Source organism: Thunnus maccoyii, chromosome 3 (genome assembly GCF_910596095.1).
Source record: "Thunnus maccoyii chromosome 3, fThuMac1.1, whole genome shotgun sequence".
NCBI classification, from domain to species: Eukaryota; Metazoa; Chordata; class Actinopteri; order Scombriformes; family Scombridae; genus Thunnus; species Thunnus maccoyii.
Genome location: NC_056535.1, coordinates 31,039,220 through 31,059,860, shown reverse-complemented (window position 1 = coordinate 31,059,860; position 20,641 = coordinate 31,039,220). Strand labels below are relative to the sequence as shown.

Here is a 20,641-nt window from a genome sequence, read left to right as displayed (position 1 = left end):
GTCATTTCTCCTTCTGGGATTGTTTCATATGGAGGATTTACAGAGGCCAGAATAATAATAAAGTAAAAGTATCCACTATTTAAAAGATAAATGCAAAATTTTGAGAAAAGTCAGTAAATAATAGACATAATTTTGTGTGACAGAAATATTTCTCGCCTTTCTCATCCCTTTAATCATTTGGTGACCCTTCGGATTTATGTTGAGACAACTTGGTTGAGAGCCACCGATTATCACAGTAGTGTGACGACAGAAATATCTATGGCGTTATAAAGACACAAAGACCACAGGGCTTTCAAAAAACATTTTATTTGTGTATTTCACACATTCATTAAAACAGTACAAATGGAAAGATACAGTGCAGTTTATACAGCGTTTGGTTTATTTTTTTTTTAGCCACAGGGAGGCACTTAAACCCCAGTTATGGATCGCCATTTGAATCCATTGTAACTGTGAAGGGAAGCTGACTGCAGCTGTCGTCCTCTGCAAAGGAGCAATATATAAACTTTCCAGAGCCAAACAAACCCAAGAGACAGTAGGAGTGAGACGTCTCTGTTTGTCCTGCTCTGCAAGGCATCCTTTAAGTTTGGCCATTTGTTTTTCATCGCTGCCAGGTATTATGGATAATATTTTATTCAATAGTTCAACCTGTGTCTGTGCCTATGTCTTCTCTCTAGAGCTCCGATTTGCCCAAATATTTAACACTATACAAAGAAAAATCCTAAAAGAAGCACAGAAGAAGAAGTGCAGATCAATTTCAGAAAACAGACCATAATGCAACAAAATGTGTTGTTTTTACTGATTTTCACAGCTGTTTGTTGTAGGTATGCTCTTTATTTTTCAAATGACTGAATGTAAACAAGACGAGTTTCCCTAAAACAATGAATTAAATATGTATTTGTAGTATTAGAAACAGTAAGTGAATAATTCCTGGAATATACTGAGTGTATTGCACAATAAAGACTATGATACATATATATATATATATGATATCCTGTAAAGATTATATAAACAGCCATGAAGTTTTGTCACAAAGAGTTGACATTTCTGACATTTTGTTCCTGAGTAAAAGTATTCGACTCTTATTCTGAAATACTCAGATTTACGGTCGGACGTAGACAGTGGAGCTGCCCTTAGCATTTCTGAAGGTGGAGCAGTCGAAGTCGGCCACAAGAGTCTTCTGTCCGATCTTGTAGGGAACAAAGAAGAACTTGATACGTATTCTGGTATTTGGACGCAGATCTGGAAGTCTGTGGATGACACAAAGAAACTGTTAGGAAGAACAAAACTCAGAATGGCTCAGTTTGTTGGTAAAATTTGTACATTTACATTGCCTGATGTTGCCCAGATTTTGGACAGTTTACTTTTAATTTATGCTGTGCAAAACTTCCCAATTTTTCAACCAGAACTGGATAAGTATCAAAGGCTAGCATTAAATGTCTGTTGTTTGCTTATTCTTTGACCAAAAAGTTCCTGATTTAAATAGAAAATTGCTAATTTTAGACTATTTTATGCAGGTAAAGTTTTTGTTTAGAAAATCTGAGAACATCTTCTAGTTTTTGTTGAAAGGGAAAAAAAGTGGTTTGTAGAAAAATGTGTTTACATTTCTCACAGTAAGGTATCAAAAAAAGGATTTTTGGAGCATCTGTACCAAAAGTCATATATCAGATTATCACAGTATTGACACATTTGAAATGATAGCCTGAAACCCTAACTGACAGAAAATTAAATTAATATATTTTTATTTCAGTAGTTTTAGTCATTTACAAATTAAAAATAACTGAAAACATTTACTGATAACAGCTTTTATTTATTTTCATATAATTAAGAATACTCAAGAAATTTTGAACAGACTAAGATGAAACATCAATTTGTGCTCTAATAAGCTGTAAAAGACAATTATGACATTTTATAGACTATAACATTAAATGATGACCCTCTAGAATTAACCTACAGATTAATCAATTGTAAAAAAAAAAAAAAAAAAAAAAAAAAAAATTAGTTGTTTTTGCATGTTTACTGTAACCAACCTTGAACAGCATCCAACATCCCCATGAGGTCATACACACACACACACACACACACACACACACACACACACACACACACTGACCTGCATTCAAATTCCCTTCTCAATAAGCCACTTCCAGAAACAGTCAGAGTGCACTCCTTCAGCGTCTCCTTGACCGTATTCGTAAAGATCACCTCCGCACTCGCCTCATGGTTCAGTCTGGTCTGACCGACAACCTGGAACAAACATTTTAACGCTTTAATTGAATATTGCTCAGTGAGGCAGCAAAACAACAATCGCTTGCAGTTACCCATCAGACGACAAGACGAGAGAGAAAAAACAGAGTGGAAAAGTTGTGTTATTACGCCAAGGAGAAATATAATGTTGGTATTAAAGGTTATATCTTCCAGAAAACAACAAACCAAACTGCATACATCACCTTCACAATACTCTGCTTCCTGTTTTTGCAGATAAAGCTTGAAGTTTAGCTCAAAGCACTGCTGTGCATAAGCACAGTCTCACAGAGCAGCTTGCATGGCTGTATTTTGTTAATTTTGAGTTAGCTGTCAGCTAAAGTGACAAATATTCTTTGTGATGGTGAATAAAGCTGGATGACAGTTGATTTTAGAAACAGATGGACAGAGGTTGAAGTGAACTATCTACTTACATTGATGGAGACGGGAGGGTCCAGCAGCACGATGTCATTTTCAGCCAGGTATGTCTCGTCTGACTTCTTTTTGTCTGTCACAATGGCAGAAACCCTCATACTGTCACATTCCTGCATGTGTTTATGGTAGGCCGAGAACGGGACCAGGATAGGGATGGACAGATCTGCAAGACACAGCAGATGGGGAGACAGATTTAAAGTTGGTGCACCAAAATTCCTGGAAAACATATAGTATTTTCTCACATAAACCTCGGGGATATTTGGGGTTTATTTGTCCAGGTGTAGAGATATCTGTCTCTGAGATTTATGCCTCCAGCCAAAGACAATAAAGCTGAATGGAATCTAAAAAACAAGAGTTACCTTTCCCAGGCAGCAGTGTCTCCTGCTTCACGTCAGTCTGGATGCTCGCAACAGGTGAGCCGTTGTACCTCATGCCCCAGACGCTGATGATGATGGACAGCGGCCTGGCAACACTGCTCTCACTGTGCAGCACCAGATTCAGACGCACATCCTCACCGTTCACCGGCTTGGACACCTACAGAACCACACAATGGGAAGAATGAGATATATATATATAAGTCATATATGGACGTATCCAACATATAGTGTCATCCAGCATGATAACAATATTTACTTTAAACCACATCTTGTGACATTTCTTTAGTAGAGAAATACAGGACTGACGCACAGTAGGGGTAACACTTAAAGTCTCCCTCCATTCAAGTTTTTCTTCTTGTTCCTACAGTTGAATGAGCTTCACTGTGCAGAATGACGTATGTGCAGAGTTTGAAACAACAAGGCTGTTTTCATTTATCTGCTGAAAGTGGAAAGTTTCTCTGAGCTCAATGAAAATCAGATTTTAAGTGGGCCTACTTAAAAGCTAGCATAATCCGTGACATCACAACTAGTTTGGAAGCCAATACACACTTAAAAAATTCCATATATCTGCTTATAACTACATTATAATGTGTTATAAACCATCTATAAAATGTATGTATACTGCTTATAAGGACTTAAAGTAAAGTGCTACCAAAGTGGGTAAAATCTGTCTATTTTGTTTACTTTTAAACAACTAACCAGTGATGTGTGCACCAACTGTCTTAAAGGGGAGGGGGTGAAGCAGAGTGCCATTTGGGTCGACTACAGGAGTAGTTTGATTAACCAGAACCTTTGTTTTTGTTGATGTCTTGATGCAGGAGAGGATGCACTTATCGAAACAAGTTCAAAGTTGCTATCTATGATGTGATTGGTGCAAAATGCAGAATGAAATGTTATATTGAAGCAGTCATATACTCAAGGTTACGCTGCACTGTCAGATAGTGTAACTGCTTAAGCCTGCGGCCACCAGAGTGCTGCATTCACAGCCAAAGTAGCATTCCTTGTTAGGGTGTGTTTTGCACTCACAAACAAGCACCACCACAGTATCCATAATTACAGGCAAGATTTTTCTTAAAACTGTTACAAATGCACAGAGATCCTGAAGTCCTGACAGATCACTGTTTAATCTTATGCACACAAGACAAAAAACATGACTGTATATTTTAAGACTTTCAATTGCTCTGTTTAAATGTGTCTTTGACAGTCAATTTTTTAAAATGTGGCAGGTTTCATGCTTAAAAAGTAAATTTTTCCATGTTTCATTTTGGTTTTTGCTTTTCTTAGATAGGAGACAGTACAGACGTGGCTGGAAATGAGGATATGTACTGAACAACATTACCACTGGGTGTGCTTCTCAATACTTGTGTTCACAGAGAACAATGGTCCATTCTTAACATAACCATAATACCAGGGCCAGTGTGTGTTCATTTAAAGTCCCCCGAGTAAATAATGAAGCCAAATGTTCCTTTTTTTTACACTGGTGCCATGTTGTGGACATCCAGTTGTTAAATATGAAAGTCAGGTTAGGACTTATTTATGGAATAAGAACACAGATCTATAATGAATCTTCAATCATATTTGTACTTTAGCCATTAAATTGTATTTAGGTATTTTAATATCATATCTATATTATATCTTTAAGAGATTGGAAATTAAATGCGTCAAAGCTCCACAGTCCACCAGGATGCCCAAGAGCTTCTTTTTAAAACTACTAACTAACTACTACTGAACAACTTTATAATAGCCAGATAGAAAAACCTCACACTAATGAGACTAAAAACAAGATCCATCCTTTTCAATAACGTCAGGGACTGAAGTTTCTCTGACGTACCTCTTCAAATCGCATGGACACTTCTGGCAGTGGAAGGATGCTAGTCGGGGTTTCATTCCCGTTCACCACCCCGTTCTGTGCCGTCCCTCCACTCTGCTCTTCCTCCTCCGTCCCTCCACTCTGCTCTTCCTCCTCCGTCCCTCCGTTCTCCTCTGGCTCCTCCGTCCCTCCATCCTCCTCTGGCTCCTCTGCCTCCTCCGTCTCTTCAGTCTCATCTCGGGAATAGTCTCTGGTGATGGCGTATTTAAATACAGCCCTCTCCTTCTTCGTTCCTGTAAGGGTAGTAATTCAAGTCAGTAATTTGCCACTGATTGTTTGATTTGTGATTTGTTTGTGTGGTAAACCCACCCTCTCTGTGTTTGTAGGAGTCAGTGATGTTCATCCTCCTGTTGGAGGTGACAGACTTGGTGGAGATGTTCTGACCGACTCTCTTTGTGTCAGAGAAGATTTTCACTTTGGAACCGTCGGCTTTGACCTGACAGGAAACAACAAACACAGACAACAGAAACATCACATAAACAAATTTCTTGAAAACTCATTTGTATTTATTTTTTTCACTAAACGTGTCGTTGATGAGGTTATAAGACTGACCAGCCAGTCGATGCAGTCGGCGTTGACCTCGGCGAAGACAAACGGGATGTCGTACTTCAGGTCAGTTTCTCCGTTCAGGATGGCTTTGACCGGAGATGGACCGCAACAGTACACACCTACAAGAGGAGAAACCATTAAAATCAACACACAGACATGAAATACGAGATGACAACAGAGTGTTTTCCACAGTATAGTTTTCATTCTAATTCACTGTGAAATGTGACTTAAAGCCATTATGCGGCGGATTCCAAAATCTCTCACTGTACATTATTCAGAAGCGACGTACTAATGAGGTAAAATTCACACCACAGTAGCTCAAGGAGAAGCCTTCTAGAATAAGCAACTCAGCATTCAGCTCCACCTTCCTCCCCAGAGGATGAATCTCTGTCTTTGTGATTATCTCTGACCTTGCTAGCAACACCATCAGGTCAAAACTTCCTCTTGAACACAAGAAATATGAAAATCTGTCAAGTAGATTGTGATGAAAACACCTGAGCACATTTACGCTCGCCAGAGGATGAACCCCCCGGGACAAACTCTTTGACCCCGTAACCTCAGGACAAACTTAACAACACATTAACATTTTATAACATTTATTTATGCCTCACTACTGATTTGGCTCTAAGAATAACAAAATCAAGTATTTCAGTCTTTTTATATTTTAAGTTATTATTCAAAACTCAGAATTTACTATCTATAAATTGTTATCTATACGTTCATATTCAGGAGGTGGTTAATTGGTAACATTTGGACATGATATGGACAACATATGGAAACACATTTCAATATTATATTTCAAATAATCTACAAAAGACTTCAAAGAGGATGATTCTGATGAGTTATGTTTAGTGCAAAAGTATATTTTCCTAAATCCCTGTTTTAGATGGCTTTAGAATTATTTGAGTAACACTGGCAGTAAAATCTCAGTGTAGAAAGCAGTCAGCATGTTCAATTTGGACAAGAAACAAAGTCATCAGAGCAGAGAAAAAAAAACAGAAAAAAAAACAGGAAAGTCTGTACCATCGCTCTTCTCCTGCGGTGTTGGATCCAGAACTTGCCAGCCGTCATATTTGCCGTCGTTTGCCAGGTCTGGCCGCCTCATCCACGCCTCCACCCACACGTGATAGTTCCTAAAACACAGCACAGCATTCAGTAGACTGAAACAAAAGGACCAGAACATTCGAGCACAGTGAAATCCATCCAAACAAAGTTGGTTTTGAAATAAAGAGGACAAACACAAAATCTTACAATGTTGATTTTGTGAAAAATGTTAAGTCACAAACAAATATGAGTGAAAATAAGATTCTATAATTCAAAACTGGTATAAAGCACAACATAATCCACAGAAACTGCAGCCCAACAGGCCCAACAGTACAAGTTAGAATCATTTAGAACCCTGATGTAATGAATACTTTGAAATATCACACTGCTCTGCACACTTGATGTGCTGGAAAAGGCTCAGAAACGACCTTTAAAGAATTACAGGACACTTAAACTCAACACTGGAATAGACAATAATGACATTATTTATTGGCGGATCAGAAGCTTGTTCATGCAGTTGTAAAAGTAAACAAGTACTGACATGTCGACATGTTTCATGGTCTTGTATTGTTTACTCTGTTCTGACCTATAAAAGCTGTCAAGTTTATTTAATTATTTTTAACAGGCAAATTACATTTATTTAATTACCTCTAAAAAAAAAAAGGAGTGGCGCTGTCTGGAACGGTACTCTACACACCCAAGATCATTTATAACGCTGCGTGTCAAACAGAGGAATTAAACTGTAAACCAGCTGGAGCCTTGACACCACCGACCTGATTACTCCTTGACATAGAGAGTTCACAAAATCTATTAGTTCTTTGCACAACTTTAGGGCTCTAATCAATATTGTTATATTAAGAATGGATCACTGTCATGTGAAAGATGTAGCTCCTGGAGAAAACCCCCAGAATTATAACTCAACTGTGCGTTTCCCCTCAGCTCTACAGAGCGTTTTAGTGTCTTTCAGGGTCATTGTTTTGATTTTTCAACTCTACTTTTTGCTAAGCGTCATTTCCAGCAGCAGCAGGCAGCTGTTAAAGCTCTGATAAACCCAGTGTGCTCTACCTGCTCAGCATCGACAGGCAGCCACACAAAGTAAGCGACCACATGGTGAAGAAAGTGGAGCATTTAGCAGCAAAAGAGCCAAATAAGTTGGTGGAAAGCAAAACAGAGTTAAAAGGAGAGTGAATATTGAACTTAATGTTGCTCTGTGTCTGTTGGATGTGTAAACATGCATCACTTAGCTAACACATGTCATATCACCGTAATAGAAAATAAAATGTCAGTGTTGTGTTCACAGCTTATTTCCACTTCCTCAAGGTGGCAGAAAAAATACTTATTGCTAGTTTGAAGACAAAAATCCTTACATATCGACTGCAGAAGCCAGTTGCCAGTTGTTAACTAAGCAGTTTTAGACTTTAATCACAGGAGCGGCGGATCAGAAAATGCTAATTTGAGTCATTTTTGGAAGCAACTAATACAACCTATTGTGTTGTTTAGAGGATTTGTTGTTTGGCCAGGAATAACAGTGGAAAATCAGCCTTGTAGCCAAACTCTGGTTCATTTAGTTCTGCTCTGTTGATCAGTGGAAACTGTCTGCATTGGATTAATTGATCTCTGATTAAAGATAAAGACATAGACTCAGTAAACACCAAAGCAGGTATGACTTCAAACTGTGTCTGAAGATTGAAAGATAAATATAGTAAGGCCATCATTTTCTATCAAATAACATCTTCTTGCCAACTAGAATACATTACCTAATTATACGCTGGAGAATTTAAGACATATATTTATTATTGTTATTATATTATCTGTGTTTTGTTTCAGTTTTCTTTGATTCAGGTGTGTTTAAAGGTGGAACACTTAGAAGAGACCATAAAACAATCAAGTATGAAAATGTTAAAATCAGTAATATCAGGTGCGCACGGTGTCCTGTTCACCCTCTGAAACTCACCAGATGCTGTCCTTCGCTGGTGCCACTCTGACCCCGTAGTCGGCGTGGTAAACGTCGATAGTCAGGTTCTTGTTGTTGTCGTGGGCTGACTGGTAGTTGGTGACGACGCGGCAGGGGATGCCCAGCAGACGCATCACTGCAACCAAACACAAAGATGTGAATCATTCAAATAAATCCATATCAGTGCACTGCTTCCTCACCTGTTGCAGCTCCGTTAGGCAACAATTAATGCCCAGAACAGCTGCTTAATATTTACTTATTTTATACAGTACTATGCAAAAGTTTTAGGCACTTTAGATGTTTAGATTCTTATCCATCACGCAGTACCATCAGGGAGGCATCAGGTATCATAGACATCTAGACTCTAGATTATTTTTGAAAGCTTCCTCACTTCCCTTCTAGTGCCTAAAACCTTTGCACAGTATTATACATATAGCAGGAAATGAGAATAGAAACAATAAGACTCCTTTTTTGTAGCAACAGTGCTTCAGTGCTATGTTTCTTTACAGATGTTGTTCCAGGTGTGAGACGCAGCAGAGTCAGATGTTACCTGAGCACATGACGCCGGCGAACACCCAGCACTGTCCGTACTTGACCGACTGGCAGCCGCTGTTGAACCACTTCTGAAGGATGGTGTGGCTGTTGCTCCAGTGAGAGGGAGCGAACCCGCCCCAAAACGAATTTCCCCAGCGTCCAACCAGGACGCCACCGTCATCTTGACTATTAATCTAAAAGAGAAGAACAAACAGAGATGGAAAATTTTTTTTTTTTACAAAAATTCACAACTTTATTCTCTCAGATTTGGACTCCCTTCCAGATTTTTCCCTCCCTTACACAGTCCCATTTATATTTTGAAAACTGCATCATTGACATCAGCTATCTTCTTCTTCTCTGCTTTAGTGCCACATTGCAAACATTTATAGAACATTACCACCACCAATTGTCCATCACTTACACTGTGCAAGTGCATTAGGATGGGATCTTTAATGGTCAGTATGTACAGGGGCAATAATTACAGTGAGAAAAACATGTTTCAGTGATCATCTGGGCTTCTGACTGTTGTTTTAAGACAGACTTGAAAAATTGCGAACTTGTCCTTTAAAGAAAACAATGACAAGGGGCATTTAAATAGTTTTGAAATCTATAGCATCTTCATCTATAGCAAGAGCACATACAGTAGCTCAAACAGTCACGACACCCAGGCTGAAAATCCTCCTTTCACTGTCATTTATCAGTTGAAAGTTTTAATATGTTGCAAATTCTCTCCTCAAACTAAAAAGGGCATTTCAACAATCATCAAATTAAGCTCATAAATGTAAAAAAAAACCACACAGAGCACGTCCTACCATGGCGCTGACCACGCGGCCGACGTAGATGGGGTTACAGCGAGCGGAGACGTCGTCACCCGGGTCACTCAGGTGTTTGCGGTTCTTGTCCAATATCTTCACACAAATCTTCACCATGTCCTCCTCAAACTGGGCAGGAAGGCAGACGGGAAAGGAGAAGTTTATTACAGTTTACTGGTGGTTTACCAGCACAATTACACAAATTACACACAATTAAAATAATAAAGATTCCACCTGTCGAGATGGACAATTATCCAACCATTATAATTATATAACATTTTACTTTCAGTGGAAGCAGTTTGTGGTGATGGTGATGTTCTTTTACATAATTCAGTTGTCAAAATTAATGATTCCAATTATATTGTAATTAAAAACTGAAAAAAAAATAGTTATTGAAGTCTTCATTTTGCACATGTGAATTTTCATCTTATGTAATGAATAACATAGTTCATTGATTTGAACATTGGTTTGATTAATTTATATAAAATTTTGTATGTATTTTCTATGTAATGGGATTAATGTAAGGGGTCACTTTTTTTGTTAAATCCTAATTTATTTGTGGAGGATAAAGGGGATCATTACAATATACTGTAAGTATACTGCCAGTTTAGATATACAGGCAACTGTTTCATTTCCAGTTTGTCTGTAGTTATTGTTGCATAAACAGTAATTCTGATGCCAATTTGCCAAATAAAAGAACAAATGGTGACCATCAGATTTCCAACATGTCATGCAATTTAATGTCAGTTGGACATTAAAACTGTCAGTTTGTCATGTCAGGGAAATCCCTGCATTTAAAGGGTATAGGAGTAGGTTTCTTTTATAATCTCACTGTGTGTGTACCTGTGCAAAGTCCCAGTTCATAGATATGATGTAGTTTCCACTTCCTTTGTAGATGATTCCTTGTTCATTCATCACATACTCCTGTCTCTCCACCTCATCAGGCAGAAACACCCAGTCATCTACAGAGAGAGTGAATTAATGTAGACAGACAGACAGACAGACGAATACATATATAGACAGACAGTATTCCAACCTACCAGGACACCAGGGGTTGAAGAGCACTGCAGGTGTTGCCAGCAGTGTCTCCTCATCCCTGTGCTTCACAGACAGCTGGTACTCCCCTACTGGGGCGTCAGCAGGGGGGGTGATGGTCAGGGTTAAGTTGCCTGTTAGCGGTGAGGAGCTCTTGTGAAGCTCTATCTTCCACACCGCCTTTGCTGATGGTGAACGCTGCACACCGTCTGGGATACTCAAGTATGACAGAGTACCCTGGTCCTCTGAAGGGTGTTTTCCTGTAGAGGGGAGCCATTCAGATATTTACTGCTGTAACAGTACTCTATATTCATCCATCCATTGGTTTTCACTGACTGAACCTTCCAGTCAAAACAATAATATCACTCTAAAAGTATTGTCAGTGTAGCCAAAGCCTGATACGGGTTATTTCCCTCTACTGTGGAATAAAGCAGTAACTAGCCTATAAAAGCAGTGAAATTGAAGAAAAATGGTAAATTGGACATTTACATCAGGTCAGACATTTCTGTTTTGTTAGATATGTCTGTGTACTATTAATCAGGGTTTCTTCAGTGTTCACCAAATTAAAATATATGTTTTTAAGACCTTTTCAATGCCACATACAATGTAATTTAATATCTATTATACACCTTTTTTTATACTCAATAAAACTGGTTGAATGATGGAAAACCAGACGGGGGAATAAGGCCTATAATTATTTAGTGAGGACATACATTTATTGGCATTTATATCACAATTTTGTCAGTACAGCTGTACATAACAATAATTCCTAGCATTATAATTAATCAATTAACATAACTTGGACCCAGATAAGTGGCAAAAAATTGATGGATGAATTAACCAATTACAAAATAGTGAATTAACTTAAGTTAATGAGCCAATGAGCCTCCTAGTTCCTAACAGGAGTGACAGTGTTTGCTACAGACGCCCGTTACTGTCCAAAAACTACTCTTAAAAACAAATAATTTAACGAGGGACTAACCGGTCACTGCAGTGATGACGAGCGGGTGAAGGTCAGGGTTGAAAGATTGCGTCAGTTTAAGGGTCAAGGTGAAGGGTTGGCCTCGCCTCACGATCAGCTGATCCACTGAGATCTCACTGGTGTGGTGTTCAGTGTTGTTGGTCTTACTGTGGAGGTCGACTCCGTTAAAGACTGAAAGAAACAAAAACATACAAATATGAACAAGTTGATAAAATCTGTGTTTACTTACTTATTAAAAGAGACATTAAGCTTTGGAAAGTTAATCAACTCTAACAGATGAGTTATGTGATTTATTTGATGCTGCTAATATTTAATTTCATTACTATCCACTATTTAAGAAGAGCAAATCTCCAAGTAGAAAAAGCAATATATGTATCATATAATCATAATTATCTTATCTTATAATTATAATCAACATTAATCATTTATTTCATGTCCAAAACTTGTCTACAAGTTTCAGATCAGATCAGTGTAGTTTTTCTGGTTGCACATTGAGATCATAACAAACTTAAAATGTCCTTAAATTACAGTTTTGCTTGTTATTACACAGTTTTATAGGTTATTATATATTACATTCTCACACCTCTTATTTTGCATTGAGACAGGTTAACACATGATGATTTTTTATGACTTTTTAAAAAAAAAAATTACAGTTATTACACAGTAATACAGTGGCTGACAGAGCTCAGTGCATGGTAATTTAAAAAAAAACACGAGCAAATAGACAAAACACAACGCAATAAAGAAACAAAAACAAAACGCTGCTTACAAATGAATAAATGAATAAAACACAGGCAAGTTAAAGTGTCCAAATCTTGTATTTATTTCATCTTGTTGCTGACTTTATGGTTTAACATCACACCTTGATGCTGCTGCACTGATACAAAGGTTTCCTTCAGGGTGCATCAGTACACAGTGACATCACTGTTGGGTGTAGATACAGGTGTGACAGGGTGCGGTTAGAGATTTGAAACTTTCCAACCCCACAAAGCATTTAAACTTCACTTTTCAGCCTGGCGTTAAGTTACTCTTTAAGAAACACATTCACCAATCTGACAACACATATATACACATACATGACATGAACGCACCGCAAATACAGAAAACATGAGCAAATAAAGAAACGCTGCAAGTCATAAATGATCGCAACAAATTTGCAGCCAGCGGACATTAAAAATGGATCAACCCAACAGATAATTAGTAAAATACCTGTACAAATGCCTGCAGTAACATTAGAACCACACAATCAGAAAGGTGTGACTGGCCCTGCCTAACCTACCTTAAATATAATGATACTGGTGTGATCCAGGAGAATGTGGGTGAGGCAGACAGCCAGATTCAGAGCCTAATGCTCCCAAAGGATAAAAGACCAACTCCCAGTATCTCTCACCTTGACTCATCTCAGCCAGAAACTGCAGCCTTTTGTTTTGCATTTAACATTACTTTTGTATACATTCCACAACACCTTACACCTCACTGTTCACACATTCACACCTACATTACTGATGTTACTGACTGACACCTACTTAACTATACTCAATATCTTTAATGTACTGCCAACCGTTGTGGCCATTTGTCATGGCCTAGGAGCCGACACTGTTAAAACTAAAATAAACATTGTTAGCTCATTTCCCAACATCAGTGACGTGTAGATGAAAAGGTGAAGTTGCTTGTGATTTATTTGAACCATTGTATTGCTTGTGTTTCTTAAGCTGCAGTCTATTGAGCTCTCTCTGAAGCTGTAAGCACTGATATGGTGCTTTGTAGGTCAAAGGACGTCTAGTCATCCAGGTTACATACACACTGTATAACCATTGTTTCAGCATTTAAATGACAATATTTCAATGTGAATCAAGTTAAATACACACTGGAATACAGTAATTGAAATGCTGTGTAGACAATTTTAAAAAAAGTTAAGTTTTAAACCAATTTAGACCTCTTTCTACCTGGCTGCCTCGATGTTTTTTGACCTGTAAAATGGCAAAAAAAAAAGCTTATTGGGTACATTATGCATTATGTTATTATGCAATATGTTCTACAACGTCACAGATCACGTAATGCCTGTTTAATCATAAAACGGAAAAACGATCAGCTCCAGGGAAGACATACTGACATGCTGAGACAGGTGTGATTCATGAAAGGTGAGTTCAGCTGAGAGTGCGGAGACACCTGGAGCAAACAAGCTCAGCATGTTATAGTAAGTCACTTTGTTTGAATTTGTTTTGCAGAGCGTAAAATGTCACTGATGTGGAATTCCAGTGAGGAAACATGTGCATGAATGGGGCAAGACATGACAGGACGATGTAAGAAAGACGTGTGTCAACTCTCGACGGCTTGCTAGAACGTCACGGTCCGACACCAACACAATCCTGGAGTTTATAAAAGCTGTTTAAACTGCATGATGGAAACCTGCCCTCAAAGGCTTAAAGATTTTATTATTATTATTATTAAGCTTTATTTATTCAGGAAATACAAAGAGAAGTCTGTGCGTTATAAGTGGCAGAAACAAGTTGACAACATGAGAGGACAACTTGACACAGGAAGTCTGAAATAGCGAGGAGATTAGTTTAGCTTTACCTCAAAGGACCAGCAGTTGATTCCTGACTTGTATCAATATTGTCACAACTTAATTCATTTTCTGTTGTTCCTTCCTTTAACTAACTTGATGTAAACTTTATGAACATTAACAAAGATTAGAAAAAAGTGAAGGCACTCAAATAATAAACTGGTGCCATGAATGTTGACAATACTGTTTCTTCACTCAAAATCAGACTTTGCAATGCAACAAATCTTCCAAAGCAAACAACAAAATATATCAACAAAACAATCTCACCTCAAAGCTTTCTATCAAATTACATGACCATCATCAGCAGATGCAGTTTGCTTAGTTATGAGGCAACTGTAGAGCACTTTAAGGACTTCTTGGACATGTTTATTTTTCATATTTTTGAGACTCAACTTTTAAGCTTTTAATCATGGACAAGTCATCCTCAAAGTGCTCAGAAAAAATGAGGAATTTGAACATCTGCACTATGTTTCAACAATATCTGAGCAAACTCCATCTCCTGATCATGTGATACAGTAGGATCTAAAGCTCCAGAACCACTCAACCATCTCCATGGTTGGGTTTAAGTAAAAAACTACTTGGTTAAGATAATGTAAAGATTGATCAGGTTAAAAGAAACCAATGTTGACTGTCAAGGAAGTTTTGCAGCATAACAACAACATCATGCTACCTCCACCTTTGCTCAGAACAGACAGAGTCATGATCCATACGGCCACTTAGAGGTTCTTGTCAGGTAAAGGTTGTTTTGTGGGTTTCAACAAATAACCAATGCTGTCATTTTTCTCATGAGGACAAACTTGAAAAATAAAATCAAGCTTTAAATGTTACAGTAGATCATGTGAAGAAACCAAAGAATCCCACAATCCCAGATTCATATCCTGCACGATGAAGGTCTGAAGACTGAGACGTGAGTACAAGTGGTCAACAGTGTGCAGATACTTTGGTTTCTTCACAGTCGAGAGTTTTTCATCCTGTCAGCAAAGTTTTATTGTGTGCAAGAACTTTGTCGAACGTAATATGATAGATGAAGAATTAGACTAACTGTCTTGTGCATAAAATATGTTGATATTCCTGTATGCAGCAGAAAGCAGGCGTTTCATCACCCTGAGGTGAGAAACAACTCTGCGACCTTCTGTTACGACACACAGAACACAGATCACATCAGATAATGTCATTTGGAGCTCATCTTTAATTGCAGGGTGTGTCTGACATGAACAAACACACAGAGTCTTTCAGGTTACATTTAGCAGCCAAAGTATGTTTTTTAAATATATTTTATATATTATTTTGTAAAGTATTTAAACTAAATATTCTTTTCCTTCCATTACTTCTTGTTTTAAGGTTTCTATGTGCGTTTGACAAACGACACCTGACAATGAAGTATGTAAAATATTTGAAATGCACAGTCAGCCTGGTCGCCAGATGTGTAAAACGATGACATTGTACATTTCTGCAAACCACAGATATGTTGAATATCTACGTTTCAACACGTGTAATAAAGAGCATATTAACCTTTCAACAATATGTATCCTGTCAACATTTCTAAAGTGACGTAGTTCACATGAGATCTGTATGAGCTGACTTTCTCATTAGGAGGAGGAGGAGGAGGAGGAGGGGTCGGTGGATGGTTAGGAAGGAAGTTTGTTGGAAGAAAGTTGGAAGAAAGTTGGAAATCAGCAGAGAGCATCCTAACCAAGTGGTTTTTGTGCCTGAACCTAACCAGACCTTAACTACAGAGTTGTCACATCATAAAACATCATTATTCCACTGATAACGGCTAACATTGAAACGTATCCGTGGTTTGCAGAAACATATAATGCCAACGTTTTGTTCTGGCGATTGGGTCGGCACAGTGCATGTTGTATATTTTGCGACTAGTAACAACAAAATCTAAATAAAACCTAGATTTAGTTTCAAAACCTTCTCCACACTGCCTGGAATAAAATGCTGTTGGGGAAATGCTGAATCAATGTATTTATTGTTGACCTAAAAATATTCAAATTAAGATATACTGAGTCTAAAAATACTAGAATCTGCCTATAAAATATCCATCAAGTGTAAATTTTTACATGTAGAATTTAAATTGCTAATTTCTTTAATATCTTATTTCATTTATTTAATTAAAATAGTTCCTTATCTATTTATTATCTATTACTTTATCTCTTGTGCTGCTGTCACATGTCAATTTCAGCACTTGGTGATGGATATAGTCTTATTGAATTGTTTTTAAAGTGCTTTTTGTTTTCAAATCACTTCATGACTTTTACCTAGAAACTTTTAATAAATTTTACCTGACTTACATTATTAATTCTCTTTAAAACCTTTCGTGCTCCTACTTTTTTACATCTATCTTTTCAGGTGTATTTTTTTCATATTTTGTGAAGTACAATGCATTACATTTTCTTTTATGATGTGCGCTATAAATAAAGTGTGTGTGTGTGTGTGTGTGTGTGTGTGAAAGCAATAATTGACATTTAACATTTCATGAATTGCTACACTGAGTTAAAAAAAATAGGTCTGCACAACATTAGTCAGACAACATCATATCTGTCACATCATAAGCAGAAAAGAACAAATTTTTCACTCTTCTTCTGTTCTTGTATTTCCTGCACATCTGCTCAACAACTGGCCAAACATAAACAACATCATATTTCCAGCAGCTCTAGAGAAGTCTGATATCACAAAACACTTTAGTGATCTAAAGCGGAGACGTGTTTATGAACGACTGTTTGGTAAAAATGCAGGGATGCTCTTCTTAGTCTTGTCTCAGCATCTCAATGTTTCTCTTAAGCAGATGTAATTTCACAGAGTGCAACACAGTGATGTTTGGCCCAGATTCCAGCAAACATTCCAGCAATTATGGAAGAGTTCAGAAGGTGAAAATTACCAGATTTTCTGTAATGAACATCAGCACTGTCTGAGTTTTGTTTTTCTGTTTTTCCTGCAGAGCATCTTGTATCTTTGTTTAATTATTAACTGCTATGATTATTTTCTGGAAAACAGATCGACACTGACGCTGTGATCTAACAGTATTATTATTTTTCTATTTATTGCACAATATGAAGTTCATACTGGATTGAATGCATCATCCCCCACATTTGAAATATCAGCTATGCAACAGTGTTTGCTTGTCAAAACATGTGCAAGAAAACATCACATTAAACCCTTCATTCATGCACCATTCAGCGTGGGCTGTCTCACTGAGACTTACACAGGATAAAGTATGATGACGCAGGTAAAAATGGATTAACTTTATAAAAAACTTTAAGTACTTACTCGATCTTCTGAATTCCGCTGTCATCTTGCCAGAACTTTCTCTCTTACAGTAGTAGATGTGAAGATTGTAAACTGCGCTCTGGCAGCCAGTCAGCAGCACACTGACAGGTGAGTTTGCGCTGATGGAATTTAAAGCACCTGTCGAGCTCCTCCCACTTCAAATGACACACATGAAACACGTCTTTCAACCTGGATTTTTTTTTATCTGTTTCCTGGTCGTTTAGAAGCAGCCTGTAGCTCAGGCCGCCACTGTGTCTGGGGTGTTAAGCGAGAAGATTTCTCAGAACATAAATCATTTTTTAGCAGTCTTGACATCCAAAGTGATTTACGATGCAATGTAAATCAGTTTCTGGTGAACTGGAAGGCACTTTAAGTTATGAACGTCAGCTTTTCTAACGTGTGTAGATTAACTACAGACCAAAAACTACTAAAAAGCTTTTCCCAGTTTCCTGTTTCAGCAACAATATGTGCAGAGTTTTCTTTATGAAAGAGTTCATGCTTTGTGCGAAACATTGAATGTTCTTGAAAGACTTTTCCTCAAACTGTTGGGATATATATTTGTATCATCTGCACTTCTTGTCAGTTTCAACAAGGTAAATATATTTGTGTACGCTGTTTTTTAGAACAGTAAATATACAATCATATCAACAAATCGACACCAATCAGTCACCTTAAAAGGCGATATTGATAGAAACAGCTATAGCTGTTATTATTATATATTATTATAAGAGGTGATAATATTATATAGAGCTGTCTATTGTACAAGACAAGCCTCCGAATTATGTTTTTGTCTGTCTTGGTGTTGAGTTTTATGATGAGTATAGATGTTTAGGTTCATTAATGTGGACACCAGGAAGAGTCCAGGTGATGAGGAACTAAATAAATAAACAAAGAAAACCTTGAACACCCTCGAAACTGCTTACTCGTGTCGAAAGTCATCAGCATGGGCAACATGTCTTTTCTAGTTGGTGATTATGACTTCATAAGATATGTAATGAGATGAAATAATAATAATGTTTAACAAGAAACTTATTCTGCCAAGCCTATGCTTGGTACAGTCAGTACTGAATAGTGTAATATCTGTCATTATGTAATGATATTGGGTAATGTCATGATGTGATGTAATATCATTCATTCATTTAGTCATGCTTAATGACTTTAAAACTGACAGTTACTGGTAAATGTACAGGTGTGTGTGTGTGTGTGTGTGTGTGTGTGTGACAGAGAGAGAGAGAGAGAGAGAGAGAGAGTGACAGTTGCAGGGGAGGGATTTTCAAAAATGACAAAACAAAGTGTGAGTCAAAAATTCCTTTTAAAAGTGAGGAAATATCAGGACTCGGTTACGTAAATTCTGTGTAATTGCTTTCAATCAAAAGCTGTGTCACCTCCCACTTTCTTTATGTGCTGTGGAAAAAAAAAAGAGATGAAACTATGATCACATCCCTTCATGTTCAACATATCTGGTTTACAGTTCAAGTTCCTCCCTTTCTCTCTACAGAAAGGTGATTTTGTGGTATCGTCATATTACAATAAATGTTACAAACTGTAAAAGAAGCTTTGCTCATTTTTATGCATTACAGAACCTTTTTTTGTCGCTCATTTTTCGTTTGTACTCTAGAAACAATAGACAAACGTAACATAAATCATTTTAGCAGGCTTGATGGCCAAAGTGATTTACAATCCAAAATTACAGTAAATATACAATTATATCAACAAATCAGCAAATCAGGAAGGAATCAGGAAGACTGATGTTTCACAGAATTATACTAATTTTCAGTGACAGGGAGTCATTTCACTACATGTAACTAAACTAGTAGTTTAACTACATTTTGCAGTAGCTTGTAGTTCAACTAAATTCTAATTGGCAGAGTGATTTTAGCAGTTAATTACTTTTTTTGACATTTTGAAGTGGAGTTAATCACTGGAACTACAATTTTGGCTGCAGACTAAGAGAAAAGAAAGGAATTACATTATTTATTCTCTCCTCTCTTGAGTGAAACCCCTTTGACCAACCCTCCTCTCTCTGCGCTGATGACTGAGCTGACAGGTGACCGTTGTCATGGTAAAGTTAGGAAATGGTCTATAAGGAGCTAGTTCAAGATAAACAAGTTTTAAATTAACATCTGCATAACAATGCAGTTTTACAAGTTTACATTTTTGCAGTTTTCTCTGTTATTGTGTAAGTGAGAAGTAGCTTACACTCTGAATGTATGGTGCGTTCTTATAGTAATTATAGTATGCCAGAGAATGATTTAGTATGTGATGACAGATGAAATAGTATGTCCCAATTGTATGCATACAAAGTATGTACTGTTGAATACATACTGCATGCAACAGCACATACCTCGTAATTGCGGCTGCAGTAAAAAGTAGAGGTATGTGATTCAGATGTACTGTTAGTTGAGTGGTATTTTTTGCAATCATTTCTCTTCGTTTTGTGTTGGCCTGTATGTTATAATGTTGTATTACATTGCAGGTGTTTTTACATTTTTTATGAAGAAGTTTGAACTACTTTTTTCCAAGTAACTTTAGTTATGTTTCTCTTGTGTGTAACTTTGCTGTAGTTCATCTGAAGCGATGCTTTCAGAGTAGCTTCCCCAACACTGTTAATGTTAATATCAATATTAAGCCACTATGTGTATGATTTATACATTTCCAACTGTGGTGCTTCCTAGCGGTAGTTTAAAAAAAAAGTTCACAGTGGCAGACAGTAATGTACGATGCTGCCTCCCATCACAGAGGTCCGACCTGCAGTAACTGAGATGAACGGGTCGTTTTCATCAGGATCGTCTCATTTTGCCGCAAATGAACACGTAAGACATCAGGATAATTTAGAAGATGTTAAGATCACATTAAAAGTGTTCACATAGTTGCTCGAGGTCCATGTTAAGGTGTGTGAGCAACCCTGACTCCTAGAAATTACATCTATATACAACTTATTCACAACAGCAAGTATGTTTTGTCTG

General features: G+C 37.4%; 1 protein-coding gene across 1 annotated transcript; it reads right to left on the bottom strand.

Annotated features, from left to right (window-relative positions):
• Positions 1 to 366: 366 nt before the first annotated feature.
• tgm8 (transglutaminase 8) lies at positions 367 to 17,752 on the bottom strand. Its single transcript, XM_042407532.1, has 15 exons — positions 17,676 to 17,752; positions 11,834 to 12,004; positions 10,857 to 11,111; positions 10,660 to 10,778; positions 9,817 to 9,945; positions 9,021 to 9,198; positions 8,471 to 8,606; positions 6,496 to 6,605; positions 5,476 to 5,591; positions 5,233 to 5,359; positions 4,885 to 5,156; positions 3,036 to 3,210; positions 2,676 to 2,839; positions 2,111 to 2,244; positions 367 to 1,247 (listed from the first exon to the last, which is right to left on the bottom strand). Exons 1-15 carry the CDS (start codon positions 17,698 to 17,700, stop codon positions 1,100 to 1,102), a joined length of 2,259 nt encoding a protein of 752 aa, XP_042263466.1. The 5' UTR covers positions 17,701 to 17,752; the 3' UTR covers positions 367 to 1,099.
• Positions 17,753 to 20,641: the final 2,889 nt, after the last annotated feature.

What these genes read in the sequence shown, in the direction of transcription:
- tgm8 (XM_042407532.1), bottom strand. Translation starts at nt 17,700, where the DNA reads ATGACAGCGGAATTCAGAAGATCGA. An exon ending in AGCGGAATTCAGAAGATCGA is followed by an intron (nt 12,005 to 17,675) that starts GTAAGTACTTAA and finishes TGTTTCTTTCAG; the next exon opens with TCTTTAACGGAGTCGACCTC. An exon ending in CTTCAACCCCTGGTGTCCTG is followed by an intron (nt 10,779 to 10,856) that starts GTAGGTTGGAAT and finishes CTCTCTCTGTAG; the next exon opens with ATGACTGGGTGTTTCTGCCT.